Source organism: Carcharhinus amblyrhynchos, chromosome 3 (assembly GCF_965287045.1).
Source record: "Carcharhinus amblyrhynchos chromosome 3, sCarAmb.v2.hapA, whole genome shotgun sequence".
Classification (NCBI taxonomy): Eukaryota; Metazoa; Chordata; class Chondrichthyes; order Carcharhiniformes; family Carcharhinidae; genus Carcharhinus; species Carcharhinus amblyrhynchos.
In genome coordinates this window covers 61,593,952-61,615,591 of record NC_137326.1, presented here as the reverse complement: position 1 = coordinate 61,615,591, position 21,640 = coordinate 61,593,952, and the positions used below count along the sequence as shown (strand labels likewise).

Below are 21,640 nucleotides of genomic sequence, written 5' to 3'. Positions count from 1 at the left end.
TTCAGCTTTTATATTCTTCCCCTAAAATTCAGATTTTCCTATAATGTTTCTTCCTTGTTAATGCTCTTGAAGCTTTTAGCATGTGAGGAGGCACATTACTGGTCAGATGTCAAATCACAATGATCTAATTGTTTAACCGAATGGGCACTTATGCACGAAATCCTGGGCCAGTAATTCTATCAATATTCAACCTGTTTAGTGGTCTGAGCTGACGGTCCAGGGGTTTCCAGGTGATGATGCTAACAGTATAGTTTCATTATCTCCCTGTTACAGTCTGAAACCTAGCTACCTGAGCACTTTATGACATTCTCTCAATTATATGGGCTGTTACCATTATCATCATATAACAGGAAAACACAGCAATAAAATGAACTGAATATTCTCAACAGTAAGAAGCAAATGAGAAATGGAACAACCTCATTTCAAAAGAGCTAATAAATAAAAAGTAGAAAATGAAAAGGGATGAGATAAAATGAAGAGACATCAGGTGAAAGAAAGGCCAGGATAAAAAGAACATTAGGGAATGCAAGAGAGGACTTAAAAGAAAAGGAATAAGTGAGAGAACAAGGAGAGATCAGGAGATAGAGAGTAAACAGGAAGAAAATGGATAGAGGACACAAACAAAAGAGGAAAGCAGGAACAGGATCAGAGAAACACACACCAAATAAGACTACTGAACCACTAGATCAAATTCCTCAGATTCCATTCCTAACAGCACTGCAGGTGTATCTACATCTCATGAGCTGCAGAGGTTCGAAAAGACAGCTCACCACCACCTTCTCAAGGGCAATTAGTGAGTAAATTCTGGTTTTGCCAGTAACACAAGTGTCTATGAAATCATTTTTAGAAAGAGGAAAGAGTTGAGTGAGACAATAGAGGAAGTTCAGAAGGAAAGAATAAAAGGGAAACATGTTAAAATGAGAGTTGAAGGGGGATGGTAAAGAAAAGAGCAATGGTGAAGAGAAAAGGTAGGAAGAAGGGAAAAATGACGCAAATTGACAAAGTCCCTCATGGTAGGTTGGTAGAAAAGATTAAGGCTCATGGGATACATGGCCAGGTATCTAGATGGGTTGAGAACTGGCTTGCTAAGAGGAGACAGAGTAGTAGTGGAGGGGTCCTTTTCTAGCTGGAGGTCTGTCACTTGTGATGTGCCGCAGGGCTCAGTACTGGGACCTCTTCTCTTTGTAGTATATATAAATGACTTGGAAGAGGGAGTAAGTGGTGTGATCTGCAAATTTGCTGATGACACCAAGATGGCTGGATTGGCAGGCAGTGAGGAGCAGTGTCTGGCAATACAACGGGATATTGATAGGCTGGTATGTTGGGCAGATATATGGCAAATGGAGTTTAATCCGGATAAATGTGGGATGATGCATTTTGGGGGGAGTTATATGATAAAAGGTAAGCCCATAAAGAGTATAGAAATGCAGCGAGACCTGGGGGTGCAAGTGCACAAGTCTTTGAAGGTGGCAGTGCAAGTGGAGAAGGTTGTGAAGAAAGCCTATGGTATGTTAGCCTTTATGGGAAGGGGTATAGAATATAAGAGCTGGAGTCTAATGTTGCAGTTGTATAGAACGTTGGTTAGGCCGCATTTAGAGTACTGTGTCCAGTTCTGGTCGCCTTACTACCGGAAGGACGTGGAGACTCTGGAGAGAGTGCAGAGGAGGTTTACCAGGATGTTGCCTGATATGGAAGGACTGGGTTATGAGGAAAGATTAAACAAATTGGGGCTGTTTTCCCTTGAAAGACAGCGACTGAGGGGGGATCTAATAGAGGTATATAAGATTATGAAGGATATAGATAGAGTAAACAGAGGTAAGCTATTTCCTATGTTAGAGACACACAGTACGAGGGGCCATGGGCTTAAGATGAGGGGGGAGAGGTATAACACAGATATTAGAGGGAGGTTTTTCACACAGTGGGTAGTGGGGGTATGGAATGCTCTGCCAAGTAAGGTGGTGGAGGCAGGCACGCTGGAGTTGTTTAAGAGTAACTTAGGTACATGAGTGGGTTGGAGATGGGTGGATATAGGAGATTGCTTTAAATAAGGTTCATTAGCATTGGGGCATCCCTGGTAATGTAAATGGATATGGTGTGATAATAATGTTTTTTCTCTTTTAATTCACAGGTTTTAAGTCGGTCCGCCTTGTTGTCCAACGAGGGGCATACACGCGATGGGTCGTACTTGGGCTGCTCTTGAAAGTTCGGGATTGGCCTAGTGCTTCATGTCGTTATTGTGTGCTTAAACTGGACCAGATGCTGGGCAACACGACAGTTCAGTGACTATCACTGTTTGCTGTGCAGACACATGGATTTGGGCCAGTGTCTGCGGGAGTTTGCACATTCTCCCCGTGCTTGCGTGGGTTTTCTCCGGGTGCTCCGGTTTCCTCCCACACCCCAAAGATATGCTATTAGGCTGATTGGAAGTAATAAATTGTCCCTAAATTAGTTCCCCTCAATGTGGATTGCCATAAAACAATAGATAAGGGTCATGGGTAGAGGGGGGCACTGGTAATGTTAAAATGGCGGTGCGGGCTCGTTGGGCCGAAGGGCCTGTCTCCTGGGCTGTTTTTGTTTTTTTTGTTCTTTGAAAGGGAAGTATCAGCATTGAGGAAAAAGAATGGGAATACAGAATCTAGTAGGTTACAGCACAGGCCAACTGGGTGTGATCAAAAATAAAAAAGAGAGGAATAGTAAAAATGTGAGAGGAAGGCAATGATTGAGAGTGATGAAGGAAAGTAATAATGACAAATCAACATGTGTAGAGAAAGGGAATGTATGAGAGTACAAGAGGAAGGAAATAACAAATAACATGAAATGATGGAACACATGAGATAACGTGAACACTTGACAGCATAAGTGAAAGTAAACAATAGAAATCATAGAGTGAGGAAAGACCCCACTTGGAGTACTGTGCTCAGTTCTGGTTGCCTCATTACAGGAAGGATGTGGAAGCCATTAAAAGAGTGCAGAGGAGATTTACAAGGATGTTACCTGGATTGGATATGACGATAGGTTGAGAGAGCTCGGTCTTTTTTCCTTGGAGAGACAAAAGATGAGAGAGGACCTGATAGAGGTGTATAAGATGTTGAGAGGTATTGATCAGGTGGATTCTCAGAGGCTTTTTCCCAGGGCTGAAATGGCTGCCGCAAGAGGACACAAGTTTAAGGTGCTGGGGAGTAGGTACAGAGGAGATGTCAGGGGTAAGTTTTTCACTCAGAGGGTGGTGGGTGAGTGGAATCGGCTGCCGTCGGTGGTGGTAGAGGCAAATTCGATAGGGTCTTTTAAGAGACTTCTGGATGAGTACATGGGACTTAATAGGATTGAGGGTTATAGGTAAGCCTAGTAGGTAGAGATATGATTGGTGCAACTTGTGGACTGAAGGGCCTGTTTGTGCTGTAGTTTTTCTATGATTCTATGAAATGGGAGAGAGAACAAATGGGAGCGCAATGAGGAATAAGGAACATGAGAGCACAGAGAGGGAAAGGAGAAAGAATGGGAGTGTGGGGAACAAGAATGATAGAGAGTGCAGAGAGTGGGGGGGGGGGTGGAGAAAAAATGGGATAGCGGCAAGATAGGGAACAAATAGGATAGCAGCGAGAGAGAAAACGAATAAATGGAAGTGCCGAATGGGAGAGAATGAATGGGAGAATAGAGTGCAAGAAGAACAAATGGGAGTACAGAGACAGCGATCCACTGGAGAGCAGAGAGTGAAAGAGAACAAATGGGAATGCAGAGAGAGAGGGAGAGAGAGAGCAACAGCACTGGAGAGCAGAGAGAAAGAAAGAACGAATGGGAGCGGGAGAGGGGGAAGGAATGGGAGGGCGGGGGTGCGAGCGACAAAGAACAGCCGGGAGGGCAAGAGGGAGAAAGAACAGCCGGGAGGGAAACGGGGGCGGGAGGGAGAAGAATGGAGGCGGGAGGTTGAGCGAGAGAGAATGGGAGGGAGGGCGGGAAGCCGAGCGAGAGAGAATGGGAGGGAGGGCGGGAGGGTGAGCGAAGAAAAAATGGGGAGGAGGGAGGCGGGAGCGAGCATGAAAGAATGGGAGGGAGGGCGAAAGGGTGGGAGCAAGGGCGAGCAAGATAGAACAGGAGAGAATGGGAAGGAGGGTGAGCAAGAGAATGGGAGGGTGGGAGGGCGGAAGGGCGAGAAAGAATGGGAGAACAATGTCTGTCAAGCTTCACCCTATCCATTCCTCAGTCTGTCCATTACTCTAACTGTATTAGACTTCGTTCTGTATCAGACTCACTATGTACATTACCCACCCTGCACCAGACCTCACTTTGTGTCAGATGTCACTCTGCCCATTACCACAATCATTAGTAACCATGATTTGAAACCATTGAATAAGAAGAATTCTGGAAGTTTTAAGCTATTTTCTGGCTTTCTTCTGTTAAGACTGTTTTTTATGTGATTTGTTTCAGGATGTGTGTGACCGAGTGTCCCTTTGTTTCTTCCTGTGCAGACCCAGATTATATCAGCCTGGAGGAGCTGGGTAAAGTTGAAGGTCTGCTCTCCCATTTGACCCGTGAATCCAAGCAGGCTGCAGCTACTGCAATGGTGAGAGAATTGCCCATTAACACAGTGCTTTATACCAGATAGTTGCCAGTTATTTTATTGAGTCATTATCTTGGCACCAATAGTGTGAAGGCTCTCAGTAAACTTGCTTCACTCTAACCAATGTTTAGAAACATAGCCCAGTGTTTCTTATGCTTCAGATTGCAGGTGTTGTAATATGTTGGGTCTGAACAAGTAGACAAACTTGAAAACAGGCACTTCATTAAGAGTGCAATAGGTAATGGGTCCCAGGAATTAACTATTCATATCACTCAAAGTTTCTTTATTCAGATTCTTAAAATTTCATACCTAGATAGCATACTATAACACAAGAGTAACTGCACTTAAAAATCTGTAAAATGCTTTTGCATCCCCTTTAGTCATGAAGGGCACTATACGAATACAAATCTTTATAAAATAGAAACTTCATGTAGATTGCAACAATACTGAAACTCAATGCAAAATCAAAAGGGATATTAAATAGCATCATGGTCATAGACTGTGCTGACGTTTAACACATGATGTCCTGTTATCCAATGCAGGATAATACACTGCATCCTGGTATCTGATGTGCAGTAGCACAGGGTGTCCCTGGGTCCGATGTGCGATATATTTGAATCATCAGTAGTCACGGGTGAAGTACCTGAAGATTGGAGAGTGACAAATGTTATCCCTTTGTTTAAAAAGGACTGCAAGGCAAAGCTGGGAACTGCATCGGTGGTGGGTAAATTACTGAAAGGTATTTTGAGAGACAGGATCTACAGGCATTTAAAGATGCAAGGACTGATTAGGGACAGTAGCATGGCTTTTTGAGTGGAAAATAACAAATTTGATTGAGTTTTTTGAAGGGGTAACCAAGAAGGTAGATGAGGGCAGTGCAATTGATGTTGTCTACATGGACTTTAGCATGGCCTTTGACAAGGTACTGCATGGTAAGTTGTTGTATAAGGTTAAATCTCACGGGATCCAGGGTGAGGTATCTAAATGGATACAAAATTGGCTTCCTGACAGAATGTGGAGATGCTGGTGTTGATGAAGGAGCAGCGCTCTGAAAGCTGGTGGTTTCTGCTACCAAATAAATCTGTTGTTCTTGACAGAAGCCAGAGGGTGGTTGTAGAGGGTTGTTTTTCAAACTGGAGGTCTGTGACCAGTGTGCCTCTGGGCTCAGTGCTGGGTCCACTGTTATTTGTCAATTAGATTAATGATTTGGATGAGAATATAGGAGGCATGATTAGTAAGTCTGCAGATGACACTAAGATTGGTGGCATAGTGAACGGTGAGGAAAGTTATCTCCAATTGCAATGGGATCTTGATCAGTTGGGCCAGTGGGCTGAAGAATGGCAGATGGAGTTTAATTTAGACAAATGCAAGATGATGCATTTTGGTAGATTGAACCAGGGCAGGACTTGCTCAGTTAATGGTAGGTGTTGGGGAGAGTTAAGGAACAAAGAGATCTAGGGGTACATGTTCATATCTGCTTGAAAGTGGATCACAGATGGACAGAGTGGTAAAAAAGTCTTTTGGTTTGCTTGGTTTCATCATTCAGAACATTGAAAACAGGAGTTGGAATGTTTTGTTGAAGTTGTACAAGACCACACTTGGAATACTGTGTGCAATTCTGGTTACCCTGTTATAGGAAGGATATTATTAAACTAGAAAGCATGCAGAAAAGATTTACTAGGATGCTACAGGGACATGATGGATTGAGTTATAAGGAGAGGCTGGATAGACTGGGACTTTTTTCTCTGGAGCGTAGGAGGCTGAGGGGTGATCTTATAGAGGTCTATAAAATAATGAGGGGCATAGATCAGCTAGATAGTCAATATCTTTTCCCAAAGATAGAGGAGTCTAAAACTAGAGGGCATTTGTTTAAGGTGAGAGGGGAGAGATACAAAAGTGTCCAGAGGGGCAATTTTTTCACACACAGGGTGGTGAGTGTCTGGAATAAGCCGCCAGAGGTAGTAGTAGAGGAGTTACAATTTTTGTCTTTTAAAAAGCATTTAGTTACAAGGGTACAATGGGTATAGAGGGATATGGGCCAAATGCGGACAATTGAGATTAGCTTAGAGGTTTTAAAAAAGTAAAGGGTAGCATGGACAAGTTGGGCCAAAGGGCCTGTTTCCAGGTTGTAAATCTCTGACTCTATCATTCATGGGGATGGTATATAGACCACCAAATTGTAGTGATAATGTTAGGAAAAGAATTAGACAGGTAATCAGAGGTGCATGTGTTAAAAGGAATATCAATGATTATGGGTGACTTTATATATAGATTGGGAGTCAAATAAGTCACAGTATAAAAGAGGAGGAATTCCTGAAGTGTTTACCAGATGGTTTTCTGGACCAGTACTGTGAAGAACAAACAATGGACTGGGTGTTGTGCAATTAGAAAGGATTAGTTGGCAATCTAGTTGTGAGAGAATCCTTGGAACTGAGTGACAATAAATGATGGAATTGTTAAGGTGCATAGTGAAGTAATCGATTCTGAGACCAGGATCCTGAACGTGAATAAAGGTAACTATGATGTGTTGAGGCACGAGTTGGTTATGATGGACTGGAAAACATTACTGAAAGGAAGGACAGTGAACAAGCAATGGCAGGCACAAATAGGTGAACTCCAAATGTTGGTTATTTCAAAAGTTGGCAAGAGTAGAAATGAAACTGGCCAGACCGTGGCCTACAAGGGAAATTAGAGATAGTAATAGATTCAAGGAAGAAGCATACAAATTGGCCAGAAAAAGCAATAGACTTGAGGATTGGGAGCAGTTTAAAATTCAGCAAAGGCGGGCCAAGGGATTGATTAAAAGGGGGAAAATAGAGTATGACAGTAAGCTAGTGGGGAACATTAAAAAAACTGTAAAGTTTCTATAGATATATAAATAAGTTTGAAAAAGCAAATATAGGCCTTTTGCAGTCAGAAACAGGAGAATTCATAACAGGGAGCAAAGAAATGGCCAAGGAACTAAATTTGTACTTTGCTTCTGTCTTCACCAAGAAAGACATGAATAATGTACCGGAAGTTCTAAAACACACATTTTACTGAGGAGCTGGGGAAAATTAATAGGATTAAAGGCAGATAAATCTCCAGGATCTGATAATCTTCATCTCAAAGTACTTAAAGAAGCAGCCTGAGAAACATAGATTCATTGGTGGTCATTTTCCAAGATTCTATGGACTCTGGATGGTTCTTACAAATTGGAGGGTAACTAATGTAAGCCCACAATTCAAAAAGAGAAGTAGAGAGAAAATAAGGAACTGTAGACCAGAGTGCCTAATGTTGATACAGGGCAAGTTATAGATCCATTAACAAGGATTTCATAGCAAAGCATTTTTAAAGCAGTGGTATAATCTAAGTCAACATGGATTTATGAAAGGGAAATCGTGCTTGACAAATCAACTGGAATCCATTGAGGATGTAACTAATAGAGTCAACCAGGGAGAATTTATAATATGGTCTATTTAGACTTTCAGAAGGCTTTCACAAAGTCTCTCATAGGCAACTACTATGTAAAATTAAAATACATGGAATTGTGGGTAGTGTCATTAGATGGATAGCAAATAGGAAGCAAAGATTTGGAATAAATGGGTCTTTTTCCAGTTGACAAGCAGTGACTAATGGAGATCTGTGGTAGGACCCCAACAGTTCACATTATATATTGATTTGGATGAGGGAACTAAATGTATCATCTCCAAATTTGCAGATGATACAAAGTTTTGTGGGAAGGTGAGCTGTGAGGAAGATGCAGAAATGCTTCAGCCTGATTTGGACAGGCCAGGTAAATGGGCATATGCATGACAGATGCAATATAATGTGGATAAATGTGAGGTTATCCACTTTGGCAACAAAAATAGGAAAACAGATAAATGTTTGAATGGGTGTAAATTGAGAGAGGTGGATACTCAATGAGACCTTGATCAATATCAATCGCTGGAAGTAAGTGCGCAGTTACAGTAGGCAGTAAAGAAGGCAAAGGTATGTTGCCCTTCATAATGAGAAGTTTTGAGTTATAGGGATAGGAATAGAAGAAAGAACAACCCAGCACGGGAAACAGGCCCTTCGGCCCAACGAGCCCGCGCCGCCATTTTAAAGCATTTTCCTACACCTACCTTGCCCCATGTGTATGCAAATAGTACCCCTACTGTAGCCAGATTCAGGGGAGAATAGTGTAGGGTCAATTTGATGCACCAATCAGCCTAAGAGCACATCTTTGGGGTGTGGGAGGAAACCGGAGCACCCGGAGGAAACCCACGCAACCACAGGGAGAATGCGCAAACTCCCACAGACACTGGCCCAAATCCATGTATCTGCACAGCTAGCAGTGATAGTCACTGAGCTGTTGTGGTGCCCGTCTGCTGGTCCAGATTTAAGCACGCACATCGACACGAAGTACTAGGCTACTCTCGAAACATCCAAGAGCAGCCCACGCACGACCCACCACGTGCATGCCCCTCGTTTGACAACAAGGTGGACCGACACCTGTGGATTAAAAGAGACAAAAACATTAACATGTACTATTACATTTCCAGTATCGACCCGAGGCTCTGACCCGTTTTAAAACCGTCTCCTATAACCCTCCATCCCTGTTTCACTCATGCTTATCTAAGTAAACCTTAAACAAGTCCAGCGTGCCTGCCTCCACCACCTTACTTGGTAGCGCATTCCATACCCCCACGACCCTCTGTGTGAAAAACCTTCCTCTAATATCCAAATTATACTTCTCCCCCCTCAACCTTAGATCGTGACCTCTCGTGATAGTTGTCCCCAATCTAGGGAAGAGCCTGCCACTGTTGACTCTATCTATACCCTTCATTATTTTATACACCTCTATCAGATCCCCCCCCTTAATCTCCACCTTTCTAAGGAGAAGAGCCCCAGTTTTCCCAATCTTTCCTCATAACCCAGTCCTTCCATACCAGACAGCATCCTGGTAAACCTCCTCTGCACTCTCTCCAGGGTCTCCACATCCTTCTGGTAGTAAGGTGACCAGAACTGGACACAGTACTCCAAATGCGGTCTAACCAACGTTCTGTACAGCTGAAGCATTAGACGACAGCTCTTATACTCTATACCCCTTCCTATAAAGGCTAGCATTCCATAAGTTTTCTTTGCAACCTTCTCCACCTGTGTTGACACCTTCAGAGACTTGTGCATTTGCACTCCCAGGTCCCTCTGCATTTCTGTACTCTTAATTGGTCTACCTTTTATCATGTAACTCCTCCCTGCATTATTCCTTCCAAAATGCATCACCTCGCATTTGTCAGGATTAAATTCCATCTGCCATCTATCTGCCCAGTATACCAACCTATCTATATCCTGCTGTGTCACCTGACAATCTTCCTCAGTATCCACCAATCCTGCCATCTTGGTGTCATCCGCAACTTGCTGATCACACCATGTACTCCCTCTTCCAAGTCGTTTATATATATTACAAAAAGAAGAGGTCCCAGTACTGAGCCCTGCGGCACACCACTGGTGACAGACCTCCAGCCAGAAAAAGACCCTTCCACTACTACTCTCTGCCTCCTATTGCCTAGCCAGTTTTCAATCCATCTAACTACCTGTCCTTGTATCCCATGTGCCTTAACTTTTTCTACTAGCCTACCGTGAGGGACTTTGTCAAACGCCTTACTGAAATCCATATAGATGACATCAACGGCTCGCCCATCGTCAACCGTTTTTGTCACCTCCTCAAAAAATTCTACCAGATTCGTAAGGCTGTTTTGCTGCAATTGTCATAGGGCATTGGTGAGATTACATCTGGAGTGTTACGTGCAGTTTTGATGTCCTTATCTGAGGAAGGATGTTGTGCAGGATTCCCGAGATGGCAGGATTGTCGTATGAGGAGAGACTTAATCGGTTAGGATTGTATTCATTAGTGTTTAGATGAGCGAGAGGAGATCTTAAAGAAACTTGTAAAATTCTAATAGGATTAAGACAGAGTAGATTCAGAAAGCATAATTACAATGGTAGGGGAGTCCAGAACTAGGAGTCATAGTTTAAGGATAAACCTTTTAGGACTGAGGTGAGGAGAAATTTCTTCACCTAGAGAGTGGTGAACCTGCGGAATTCACAACTACAGAAAGCTGAGTGACTTCAAGAAAGAATTAAATATCGGGAGGCAGAGGTGTAGTGGTGTTATTGTTGGACGAGTAATCCAGGGACCTAAAATAATCCTCTGGGAACCCAGGTTCAAATCCCATCATGACAGGTGGCAAAATTTGAAGGATGGCATGATTAGCACAGCAGCCTCACAGTGCCAAGGTCCCGGGTTTAATTTGTGTCTTGGGTGACTGTCTATGTGGAGTTTTCACCTTCTCCATATGTCCGTGGGTTTCCTCCGGGTGCTCTGGTTTCCTCCCACACTCTAAAGATGTGCGGATTAGTTTGATCGACCATGCTAAATTGCCCCTTGGTATCGGGGGACTAGCAGGGTAAATACGTGGGGTAGTGCAGATAGGGCCTGGGTGGGGTAGTTGTCGTACAGTCTTAGTAGGCCAAATGGCTCCCTTCTGCACTGTAGGGATTCTATGATTCTTGAGCTAAAGGGATCAAGGGATATGGAGGGAAGGCAGTATCAGGGTATGGAATTTGATGATCAGCCATGATTGTAATGAATGATGAAGCAAGCTTGAAGGCCAAATGGCCTACTCCTGCTTCTGTTTTCTTTTGTATGTTCCTATGTATATCCCATGGCGTCCTGGTCTCTGATGTGAGATATCCCATGGTTTACTGGCATCTAATAAAGAACAAAGAACAGCACAGGAAACAGGTTCGGCCCTACAAGCCCGCGCTGCCCATTTTAACACTCAGTGAGTGCCTTATTCTAGTCTTTCGTTGATCATCGACATTTTTGTCTACCTCTAGTGGACTCCACAATAAAGGGGGTGCAAATTTAGGGAATTATATGTGTGCCAGATTAAAGGAGATCCAATTCAGCGACAATTTATTGACACCAATCAGCCTAAAAAGCATGTTTTTGGGATGTGGGAGGAAACCAGAGCACCCAGAGAAAACCCACGCATGCATGGGGAGAATGTGCTAACTCCCACAGACATTGATCCAAGCCGGAGATCCGACCCGGGTCCCTGTAACTGTACAGCAGACAGTGATAGTCACTGAGCTGTCATTTTGCCCATCAATTGGTCCAGTGTAAGCGTACACTAACGGATGTGAAGCACTCGGCAACTCTCGAAGCAACATCCAAGAGCAACCCTCGCACGACCCACCGCATGTATGCCCCTTGTTAGCCAATTAGATGGACCGAATCGCCTGTGGATATAAAAGGAGACATCAATAAACATAAATAGACATACAACAGGCTATACAGACATTAATGGAAGATTCCCTATAGCTCCAAAGTAAGTGACAAGGTGAGCCTTAGAATTTGTTGGGCGACTCATAGGAATTATTAATTCCCAGGAACATCCTGAGGCTCTTGATCTTCACTAGAACATTCTTTTGTATCCCTCCATCTCCAGTCTGCTCATGTGCCTATCCAGGTAAATCTTAAACAACTCTAGCGTGTCTGCCTCCACCACCCTACTTGGCAGTGTATTCCAGGCCCCCACAACCCTGTGTGTAAAAAAAATCCCTCTAACATCTGTGTTATACCTCACCCCTCTCACCTTGAGCCCGTGACACCTCGTGATCTTCGCCTCCAACCTGGGAAAAAGCTTCCCACTGTTCACTCTATCTCTACCCTTCATAATCTTATACACCACTATTAGGTCTCCCCTCATTCTCCGTCTTTCCAGGGAGGAAATCATGTTGGATATCACATTGTCTTCATGTATCTAATGTGGGATAGCACACAGTGTCCTGGCACCGGATCTGGGGTAGCACACAGTGTCCTGGCACCGGATCTGGGGTAGCACACAGTGTCCTGGCACCGGATCTGGGGTAGCACACAGTGTCCTGGCACCGGATCTGGGGTAGCACACAGTGTCCTGGCACCGGATCTGGGGTAGCACACAGTGTCCTGGCACCGGATCTGGGGTAGCACACAGTGTCCTGGCACCCGGATCTGGGGTAGCACACAGTGTCCTGGCAACCGGATCTGGGGTAGCACACAGTGTCCTGGCAACCGGATCTGGGGTAGCACACAGTGTCCTGGCAACCGGATCTGGGGTAGCACACAGTGTCCTGGCAACCGGATCTGGGGTAGCACACAGTGTCCTGGCAACCGGATCTGGGGTAGCACACAGTGTCCTGGCAACCGGATCTGGGGTAGCACACAGTGTCCTGGCAACCGGCTCTGGGGTAGCACACAGTGTCCTGGCACCGGCTCTGGGGTAGCACACAGTGTCCTGGCACCGGCTCTGGGGTAGCACACAGTGTCCTGGCACCGGCTCTGGGGTAGCACACAGTGTCCTGGCACCGGCTCTGGGGTAGCATACAGTGTCCTGGCACCGACTCTGGGGTAGCACACAGTGTCCTGGCACCGGATCTGGGGTAGCACACAGTGTCCTAGCACCGGATCTGGGATATCGCCTGGTCTTTGATGGGGGATACCACGGAGAGTCTGGGTATCTGATTTGGGATGTCACATGGTGTGCTCGTCTCTGATGTGGAATCTAACAAGATGTCCTGGAATCTGAGCGAGATATTGCACGATGTTCATGTATCTGGTATGGAATATCGCACTGTATCTGACATGGGATATTACGTGGTGTCCCAGTGTCTGATGTGGGATATCTCACAGTGTCCTGATATCTGATCTGGGATATCACGCGGAGTCATTGTAACTGATCTGGTAAATCACACCATGCTCTGGTATCTGATCTGTGATATAACACCTGCCCTGGGATCTGGTGTAGAATATCGCACGGTGTCTGTTATCTGATGTGGGATATCGCATGGTGTCTGGTTTCTGATCTGGGATATTTCACACTATACTGGTATCTGATCTAGGATATCACAGTTCCCTGATGTCTGATGAAGAATATAATGTGTTCACCTATCTGATGAGGGATATCATGGTTTCCTAGTATCTAATGTGGGAAGAGTGATCATTGTATGGTGGAGTTTCTGATGCAGATGGAGGAGGAGAAAGTAGGATCCCGGACCTGTGTCCTTGTTTGAACAGAGGGGAGTACGATAGGATGAGAGAGGAATTGGCGAATGTAGATTGGGGGCGCAGATTGGGAGGTAGGTCTGCTGAGGAACAGTGGAGGATCTTTAAGGAGATCTTTCTTGGTGCTCAGCAGAAATTTATTCCATTGGTAAAAAAAGGATCGTAGGAGAAGAGATAATCAGCCGTGGATAACGAAGGAGATAAAGGAGAGTATTAAATTAAAAGCTGATGCGTTTAGAGTGGCTAAGAGTAGTGGGCGAGAAGAGGATTGGGAGAGGTTTAAATATCAACAAAGAATGACGAAGAAGTTGATAAAGGAAGGATAAACTATGAATCTAGGCTAGTGCTAAATATAAAAAAGGATAGTAAGAGTTTTTATAAATATATAAAAAGGAGAAGGCTGGCTAAGGTGAATGTTGGACCCTTAGAGGATGAGAGGGGGGATTTAGTGGTGGGGGATGAGGAAATGGCTGAGGCCTTGAATAACTTTTTTGCTTCGGTCTTCACGGAGGAGGACGCGAATAGTTTGCTGGGTGTTAACGATGGAAAGATGGTAGGAGTGGAGGGCTTGAATGAGATCATTGTTAATACAGAGGCAGTGCTCGACAGACTAGAGGGACTGATGGTGGACAAGTCCCCAGGACCAGATGGAATGCATCCAGGGTTCTGAAGGAAATGGCAGAGGTGATAGTGGATGCCTTGGTGATTATTTTCCAAACCTCGCTGGATTCCGGGGAAGTGCCGGAAGATTGGAAAACGGCTAATGTTACGCCGCTATTTAAAAAGGGCAGCAGGCAAAAGGCAGGGAATTATAGGCCGGTTAGTTTAACGTCTGTTGTAGGAAAAATGCTTGAACCCGTAATCAAGGAGAAAATAGCGAGGCATCTTGAGAAGAATTGTTTGATAGAGCAGACGCAGCACGGTTTCGTTAAGGGGAAGTCGTGTCTGACGAATTTATTGGAATTCTATGAGGATGTGTCTAGTGCGGTGGATAGAGGGGAACCGGTGGATGTGGTGTTTCTCGATTTTCAGAAGGCGTTTGATAAGGTGCCACACAAAAGGTTGTTACAGGAGGTTAGGGGGCATGGAATTGGGGGTAGGGTGTTAGTGTGGATAGGGGATTGGCTGTCGAATAGGAAGCAGAGAGTGGGTGTCAATGGGTGCTATTCGGATTGGCGGTTGGTGACTAGTGGAGTGCCCCAGGGATCGGTGCTGGGGCCTCAGCTATTTACCATTTATATAGATGACCTGGAGGAGGGAGCCGAGTGTAAGGTGTTGAAATTTGCTGATGACACAAAGATAAGTGGAACGGCAAATTGTGCGGAGGGTGTGGAAAGTCTGCAGAGGGATCTAGATAGGCTGAGAGAGTGACGAGGACCTGGCAGATGGAATACAATGTTGGCAAGTGTGAGGTTATCCACTTTGGTAGGAATAATGGTAGGAAGGACTACTACATACAGGGCGAAAAGCTGCAGCATGCTATGGTGCTGAGGGACCTGGGGGTCCTTGTGCATGAGTCGCAAAAACCCAGCCTACAGGTGCAGCAGGTGGTCAGGAAGGCAAATGGGATGCTGGCCTTCATAGTGAGGGGGATTGAATAAAAAAGTAGGGAGGTCTTGCTGCAACTGTACAGGGCGCTGGTACCACTAGGCTGATACCGGAGTTGAAGGGGTTGAGCTATGAGGAGAGGCTGAATAGACTGGGCTTGTACTCGTTGGAGTTTAGAAGGATGAGGGGAGATCTCATTGAGACATATAAGGTGATGAAAGGGATGGGTAGGGTAGAGGTGGAGAGGTTCTTCCCACTCAGAAAGGACAGCAGGACTAGAGGGCATAGCCTCAAGGGGGCGGGGTGCAGTTTAGAACAGAGTTGAGGAGGAACTTGTTCACTCAAAGGGTGGTGAATCTCTGGAATTCTCTGCCCGTTGAAGTGGTGGAGGCTACCTCGCTAAATATATTTAAGACGCGGGTAGATAGGTTTTTGGTAGGCAAGGGGATTAAGGGTTATGGGGAGAAAGCGGGAAAGTGGAACAGCACTTCAGATCAGCCATGATCTTGTTGAATGGCGGGGCAGGCTCGAAGGGCTAGATGGCCTACTCCTGCTCCTATTTCTTATATCACACGTTGTCTGATGTGGGATATCACTGTTGTCCTAGTATCTGATATGGGATATCACATGGTGTGTTGGTATCTGATCTGGGAAATCACAATGTCCTGTTATGACATAGTGAGGGTAAGTGATGCTGTTCTATGATTTGCTGCAGTTTTGTTTTAAATCTCGACCTCTCAACATTTCTCCTTGAGTTGGCTAATCCCTCTACTACTCACTTCAGTCATACTAATGTATCACAGTCAGTGCCTGTCTGAAGGACCAGGGCACAAACGTTTTAATCTACCTTGAAACAGAGCAGGGGAGAGCCATCTTCTGGATTGGCTGAAAGTCATAGTGCAGATTCAACTAACAAGTGTGTACATTGCAGAAAGGCTGTGCTAAAGGGAATTGCATCAGAATGAATAATTGACAGCACAAGCACTCTCCGCTTCCCACACATGCAATGGCACTGACTCAGCAACTTTTAGCTCAACCATCAACAATGTGAAGATATTGGGTTCGGGTTAATGCTTCATCTACAGAGCACATCACCTTTCCAATTGTGTAACCACCTTCTCATATTACTACTCAATATAAAGTCATGGGTGGCAGCAATTGTTAAATAACCTAGACACATTGTGATGGCAAATTATTTAATGACCAGTCAGAAACACTCAGAGCAGCATAATATATATCACTGCAGCTAAATGCATAGCTGTTCTCGCCTCAGTGTCTTCCCCTTCCCCGCTCCATCCACAGTGCCTCTCCCCATTCCTACTTCATCCTCAGTGTCTCTCCCCATCCCTACTCCATCCTCAGTGTCCCGTTCCATCCTCAGTGTCTGTGTCTCTGTCCATCCTCACTCCGAGAGGCCAGCATCAGACTACAGAAGGGACTGCTGCGCGTGCATCAATGTCCCAGTATATTGGGAGATTGGTTGACAAGCCCCCCACCCCCTTGGCACTGCGTGGTGCCTGCTGGGCATTACCAGCATGCCAGACTGACACTGCTCAAGGGGCAATCCTCAGTACCCACCCCCCCTCCATCTAGCCTCCCAGCAGAGCCTCTGGTCCCACCAACGAGGCCATCACGCCTGGTCCCCGACGGTGTGGATTTCCGCCGGTGGGGTCAGAAACATTAGCAAGCCTGGACGGTTGTGCCCTGGGCTCATTAATTAGATGCAAATAAGTATTTGCATAGTGTAATAAGCCTTGCACTGTTCCCCAGCACAAAGCAGACTATGTGGAAAAAACAGCCCAGGATAAAGTCATGATTCCTGTTTTTGGCCTCCCACTGATATTTCCTGGCCCACTGCACCCTATATGAAAGGAGCAAGTTATAGTTTAAGGATAGTAGAAAGATTATAGAAGTCCTTTACAGAGTCCTTATACTTTATGGAGCTCCTGTATGCCTGTGGAATAGAGAGAGAACAACAGTCAAGGACAAGAAAAGGCCCAAAGTTCCTAATTCCACTAGTATTTTGAACTCATCTTTGTGCTCTAGATTATTCCAACCATTATTCACCTCATCTAAAACTCCACAGCCCACAAGCTAATTCAATTCTCCTGTTGCCCATTCTCAGGGCCTATTTTGGCTCCTGGTTTATCTTCAATTTCAAATTCTCATCCTCCTGTATGAATCCAGCCTCTCACCCCCAAAGCTCAGTCTCTGTAAACTTCCCATCCCTACACTTTCTTCCATCTTTACACTCTTCAATTCTGCTCCAAATGTGTTGGAGCTAGGGAACACCTTCACTACACTGGTTCAAATGACACCACTGCCTTCTCATGACCCCCAAAAGATGTTCATTAAATTCCAGCAATACCAATGTCCAATGAATGAATAAATAAAGAGAAAAACAGTGTCCCCTCAATTGGTGCCCTTCATGTAAGCTGATTGTATATTTTATATGAATGCATTTAAAACAAATACTAAACTCAGTGTAAATATGGAGGGAGGAACAAGCTCTGAATTTGCACTGTTTTTTGTGTCTGGTATTATCTTTGCCACTCAGGCTTTATCAGTCACTCTGTTATGTCTCTGTGAAGCCCCATCACACTATTCCCCCCGCAAATGGCAGCCTCCTGTTCCTGTATTTTTTGCAGAACCTTTGCATTCATTATCATCATCATCTAACATTGAATTTAAAACTATTTGCAGAATGCCTTCCAGGCACTGTTTTTCCTGCAGTTATCTGCTGCTGTCCACTGCTCCAACAAAGCAGCAAACTGCATCTTCTGTGACCCTATGTGTACTAACACTCATTCGACAGTTAAAATGTGAATGTTGTGAGCTTAGAGGCATATCCAGTGGCACGATTGTCGTAACTAGAGGACAACAGATTCGAAGTAATTGGCAAGATGAGAATTGGTTTTGTGCAGTGAGTTCTCTGGGTTTATAATACAGTGTTCTGGAATTCCGTGCGGTAGTCTGGAATAAAATGCTTTTCACAAGTGAATTGACCACATGCAGAAAATGTCATTTTTCACTTCTATTATTCTCCACTCTTTGTTATGTGCAAGTAGAAAATGTTGTCTGGAGTGTCTAATTCTTAGTCCTGAGAGTTGCAAATCAGATATTAAAATAAAAACAAATTTGATAATTGATGGAGAGTAAATAAAGTACAAATAACTTGGGACAAATAAATGCAGATAGTTTTAATATTCTGTTTGATATCTTTACCTGTGAGCAGTCCAATAGCTGATTTCTGGCTCCAATAAATGGGCCTCTGTTATACAGTATTGTTTGCATTCTGGAGTACAATATAGGGCTTGTAACAAAACACTTCTGATGATTGGAGTATTCAAAAAAGTTCAGTTTGCAAAAGACCAGTGAGAGCAATTGTAGTACAACCCCCGACTGTTGGTTTTATGTAAAAATTCCAGCGAGAAACCTTCCACAGCATTGTTATGTCAGCTCCATTTTAGCTTCTGCTCAATGTACTGATATTAGCAGTCAGAGTAAATCATTTATCTAAATACCCATCATATCTCAAAAACAATGCTCAGGTATGGAAGGAAACGGAGAGCTGGACAGCAATCAGTTGAACAGAAAAATTTCCAAACTAGCATGCAGGGAACTGACTGGGCTTGGCTGAGTATTGGTCAGTGAATGCGGTGGTCTGTGTACAATGAACAAAGAACAAAAACAGCCTGGGAAACAGGCCCTTCGGCCCAACGAGCCTGCGCCGCCATCTTGTTAGCATGTTAGATGAACTTATAAAGGAGTCTTTTGTTTTTGGAACTTCTCAAAAGGAAGATATAACATGCTTTACCATGATTAAAATAAAAGCAGGTCAAATATACACAAATTTAGGTTTGACAACAGTTTTTCTGCAGTATCCCCTAGCAGCAGTACATATCCATGACCCTGTGTGTGACATTCAACACAGCAACTTATTACCCACAGCTCAGGTTTCCTTAAAAGGAAAAAAAACTACTTCCAAATAAATGTTTCATAGACACCAGTCAAAAATATCAAAATCAATAGTTTGTGTTGCTATTATTTCACCGATGATATCAGAGCAGGACAAATAACCTGAAATACAATCATTAATGGGTGAATTAAGAGGTATTAAAATAACTTATCTTCCTGAGTACAAAGGAATTCTGTATAGTTACACAGTGAATGATCCTTACCCTGTTGAATACGCAAGGATCCTGTATAGTTATACAGCGATTGATCCTTACGCTGCTGAATATACAGGAACTCTGTATAGTTACACAGTGAATGATCCTTACCCTGCTGAATACACAGGAACTCGCTATAGTTACACAATGAGTGATCCTTACTCTGCTGAATCTACAAGAATCCTGTATAGTTTCACAGTGAATGATCCTTCCCCTGCTGAATACACAGGAACTCTGTATAGTTACACAGTGAGTGATCCTTACCCTGCTGAATACAGGAACTCTGTATAGTTGCACAGTAAGTGATCCTTACCTGCTGAATACGTAGGAACTCTGTATAGTTACAGTGTTTGATCCTTACCTAGCTGAATACACAACTCTAATTATGCACCAAGTGATCCTTTCCTTGCTGAATACACAGGAGCTCTGTAATTATACAGTGAGTGATCCTTGACCTGCTGAATACACAGAAGAAAATACAGTACGAAAGTTAGCTTGCAGGAGCATAAAGACTGACACTGAGAGTTCCTATAGGTACATAAAGAAAAAGAGATTGGCAAAGACAAATGTAGGTTCCCAAATGTACTATAGAAATATATAGTAGGGGACAAGGAAATAGCTGAGCAACTGAGTACATACGTTGGTTCTGTCTTCACAAAACAGGACACCAATCAGAGATCAGAAATGTTGGAGAAAGCAAGATTTAGTGAGAGGAAGGAATTGAGGGAGATCAATATTAGTAGAGAAATGGTGCTAGGAAAATTGATATGATTGAAGGTGGATGAATCCCCAGGGCCTGATAATCTACATCCCAGAGTATTTAAGGAAATAGCTCTAGAAATAGTGGATGCATTGGTGGTCATCTTCCAGGATTCTAGATTCTGGAACAGTCCTTGCAATTTGGAGGATAGTTAATGTCACTCCAATATTCAAAAAGGAGGTAGAAAAAAAACAGGAAATTAGTAACTGTGTAACTAGTAGAGTTCACAAGGGGAAGCCAGTAGATGTGATATTATTTGGACTTTCAGCAAGCGTTTGACAAAGTCCCACATAAGAGATTATTGTGCAAGATTAAAGCACATAGGATTGGGGAAAGTGTATTGAGATGGATAAAAAACCGGTTAGCAGAGAGGAAACAAAGAGTAGAAATTAATGGGTTCTTTTCAAATTGGCAGGCAGTAACTAGTGGGGTGCCACAGGGATCAGTGCTGGAACCCCAGCTATTCACAATATATATTAGAAATCATAGAAACCCCACAGTACGGAGAGAGGCCATTCTGCTCATCAAGTCTGCACCGACCACAATCCCACCCAGGCCTTACCTCCATATCCCTACATATTTACCCACTAATCCCTCTAACCTACGCATCTCAGGATACTAAGGGCAATTTTAGCATGGCCAATCAACCTAACCCGCACATCTTTGGACTGTGGGAGGAAACCGGAGCACCCAGAGGAAACCCACGCGGACACAAGGAGAATGTGTAAAGTCCACACAGACAGTGACCCAAGCCAGGAATCGAACCCAGGTTCCTGGAGCTGTGAATCAGCAGTGCTAACCACTGTGCTACCGTGCTGCCCGATTTGATGAGGGAACAAAATGTAACATCTCAGAGTTTGCAGATGATACCAAGTTGGGTGCGAGGGTGAACTGTGACAAGGATGCAGAGATCCTTCAGAAAAATCTGGACAGGTGGGGTGAATGGGCAAATCAATGGCATATGCAGTATAATTTCAATAAATGTGAGGTTATTCACTTTGGAAGCAGAAACAAGAAGGCAGATTGCTACCTGAATGGCTATAAATTGGGAGAGGGGAGTGTGCAGCGGAACCTGAGTCGCTAAAGGTAAGCATGCCAGTGCAGCAGGTGGTAAAGAAGGCAAATAGTATGTTGGCCTTCATTGCGAGAGGTTTCTAGTACAGGAGCAGATATGTGTTGTTGCAATTATACAGGTCTTGGTGAGACTACACCTAGAGTATTGTGTGCAGTTTTGGTCTCTTTTTCTGGGGAAGGATCTTGCTCTCGAGGGAGTGCAGCGAAGGTTCACCAGGCTGATTCCGGGGATGTATGAGGAGAGATTGACTCGGTTAGGATTGTTTTTGCTCAAGTTCAGACAAATGAGGGGGATCTCAGAGAATTCTAACAGGACTAGAGAGGGTAGATGCAGAGAGGATATACCCGATGATGGGGGAGTCCAGAACTATGGGTCACAGTCTGAGGATTTGGGGTAGACCATTTAGGACAGAAACAAGGAGACATTGCTTCACCCAAAGAGTGGTGAGCCTGTG

General features: G+C 44.2%; 1 protein-coding gene across 1 annotated transcript in view; it reads left to right on the top strand.

The window, feature by feature from the left end:
- rnf123 (ring finger protein 123) overlaps window positions 1-21,640 on the top strand; it is a 394,669-nt gene that overhangs the window by 358,214 nt on the left and 14,815 nt on the right. The window contains exon 37 of the mRNA XM_080184629.1: window positions 4,467-4,561. Coding sequence (XP_080040755.1) covers window positions 4,467-4,561 — 95 coding nt within the window. The remainder of the gene's footprint in view (window positions 1-4,466; window positions 4,562-21,640) is intronic.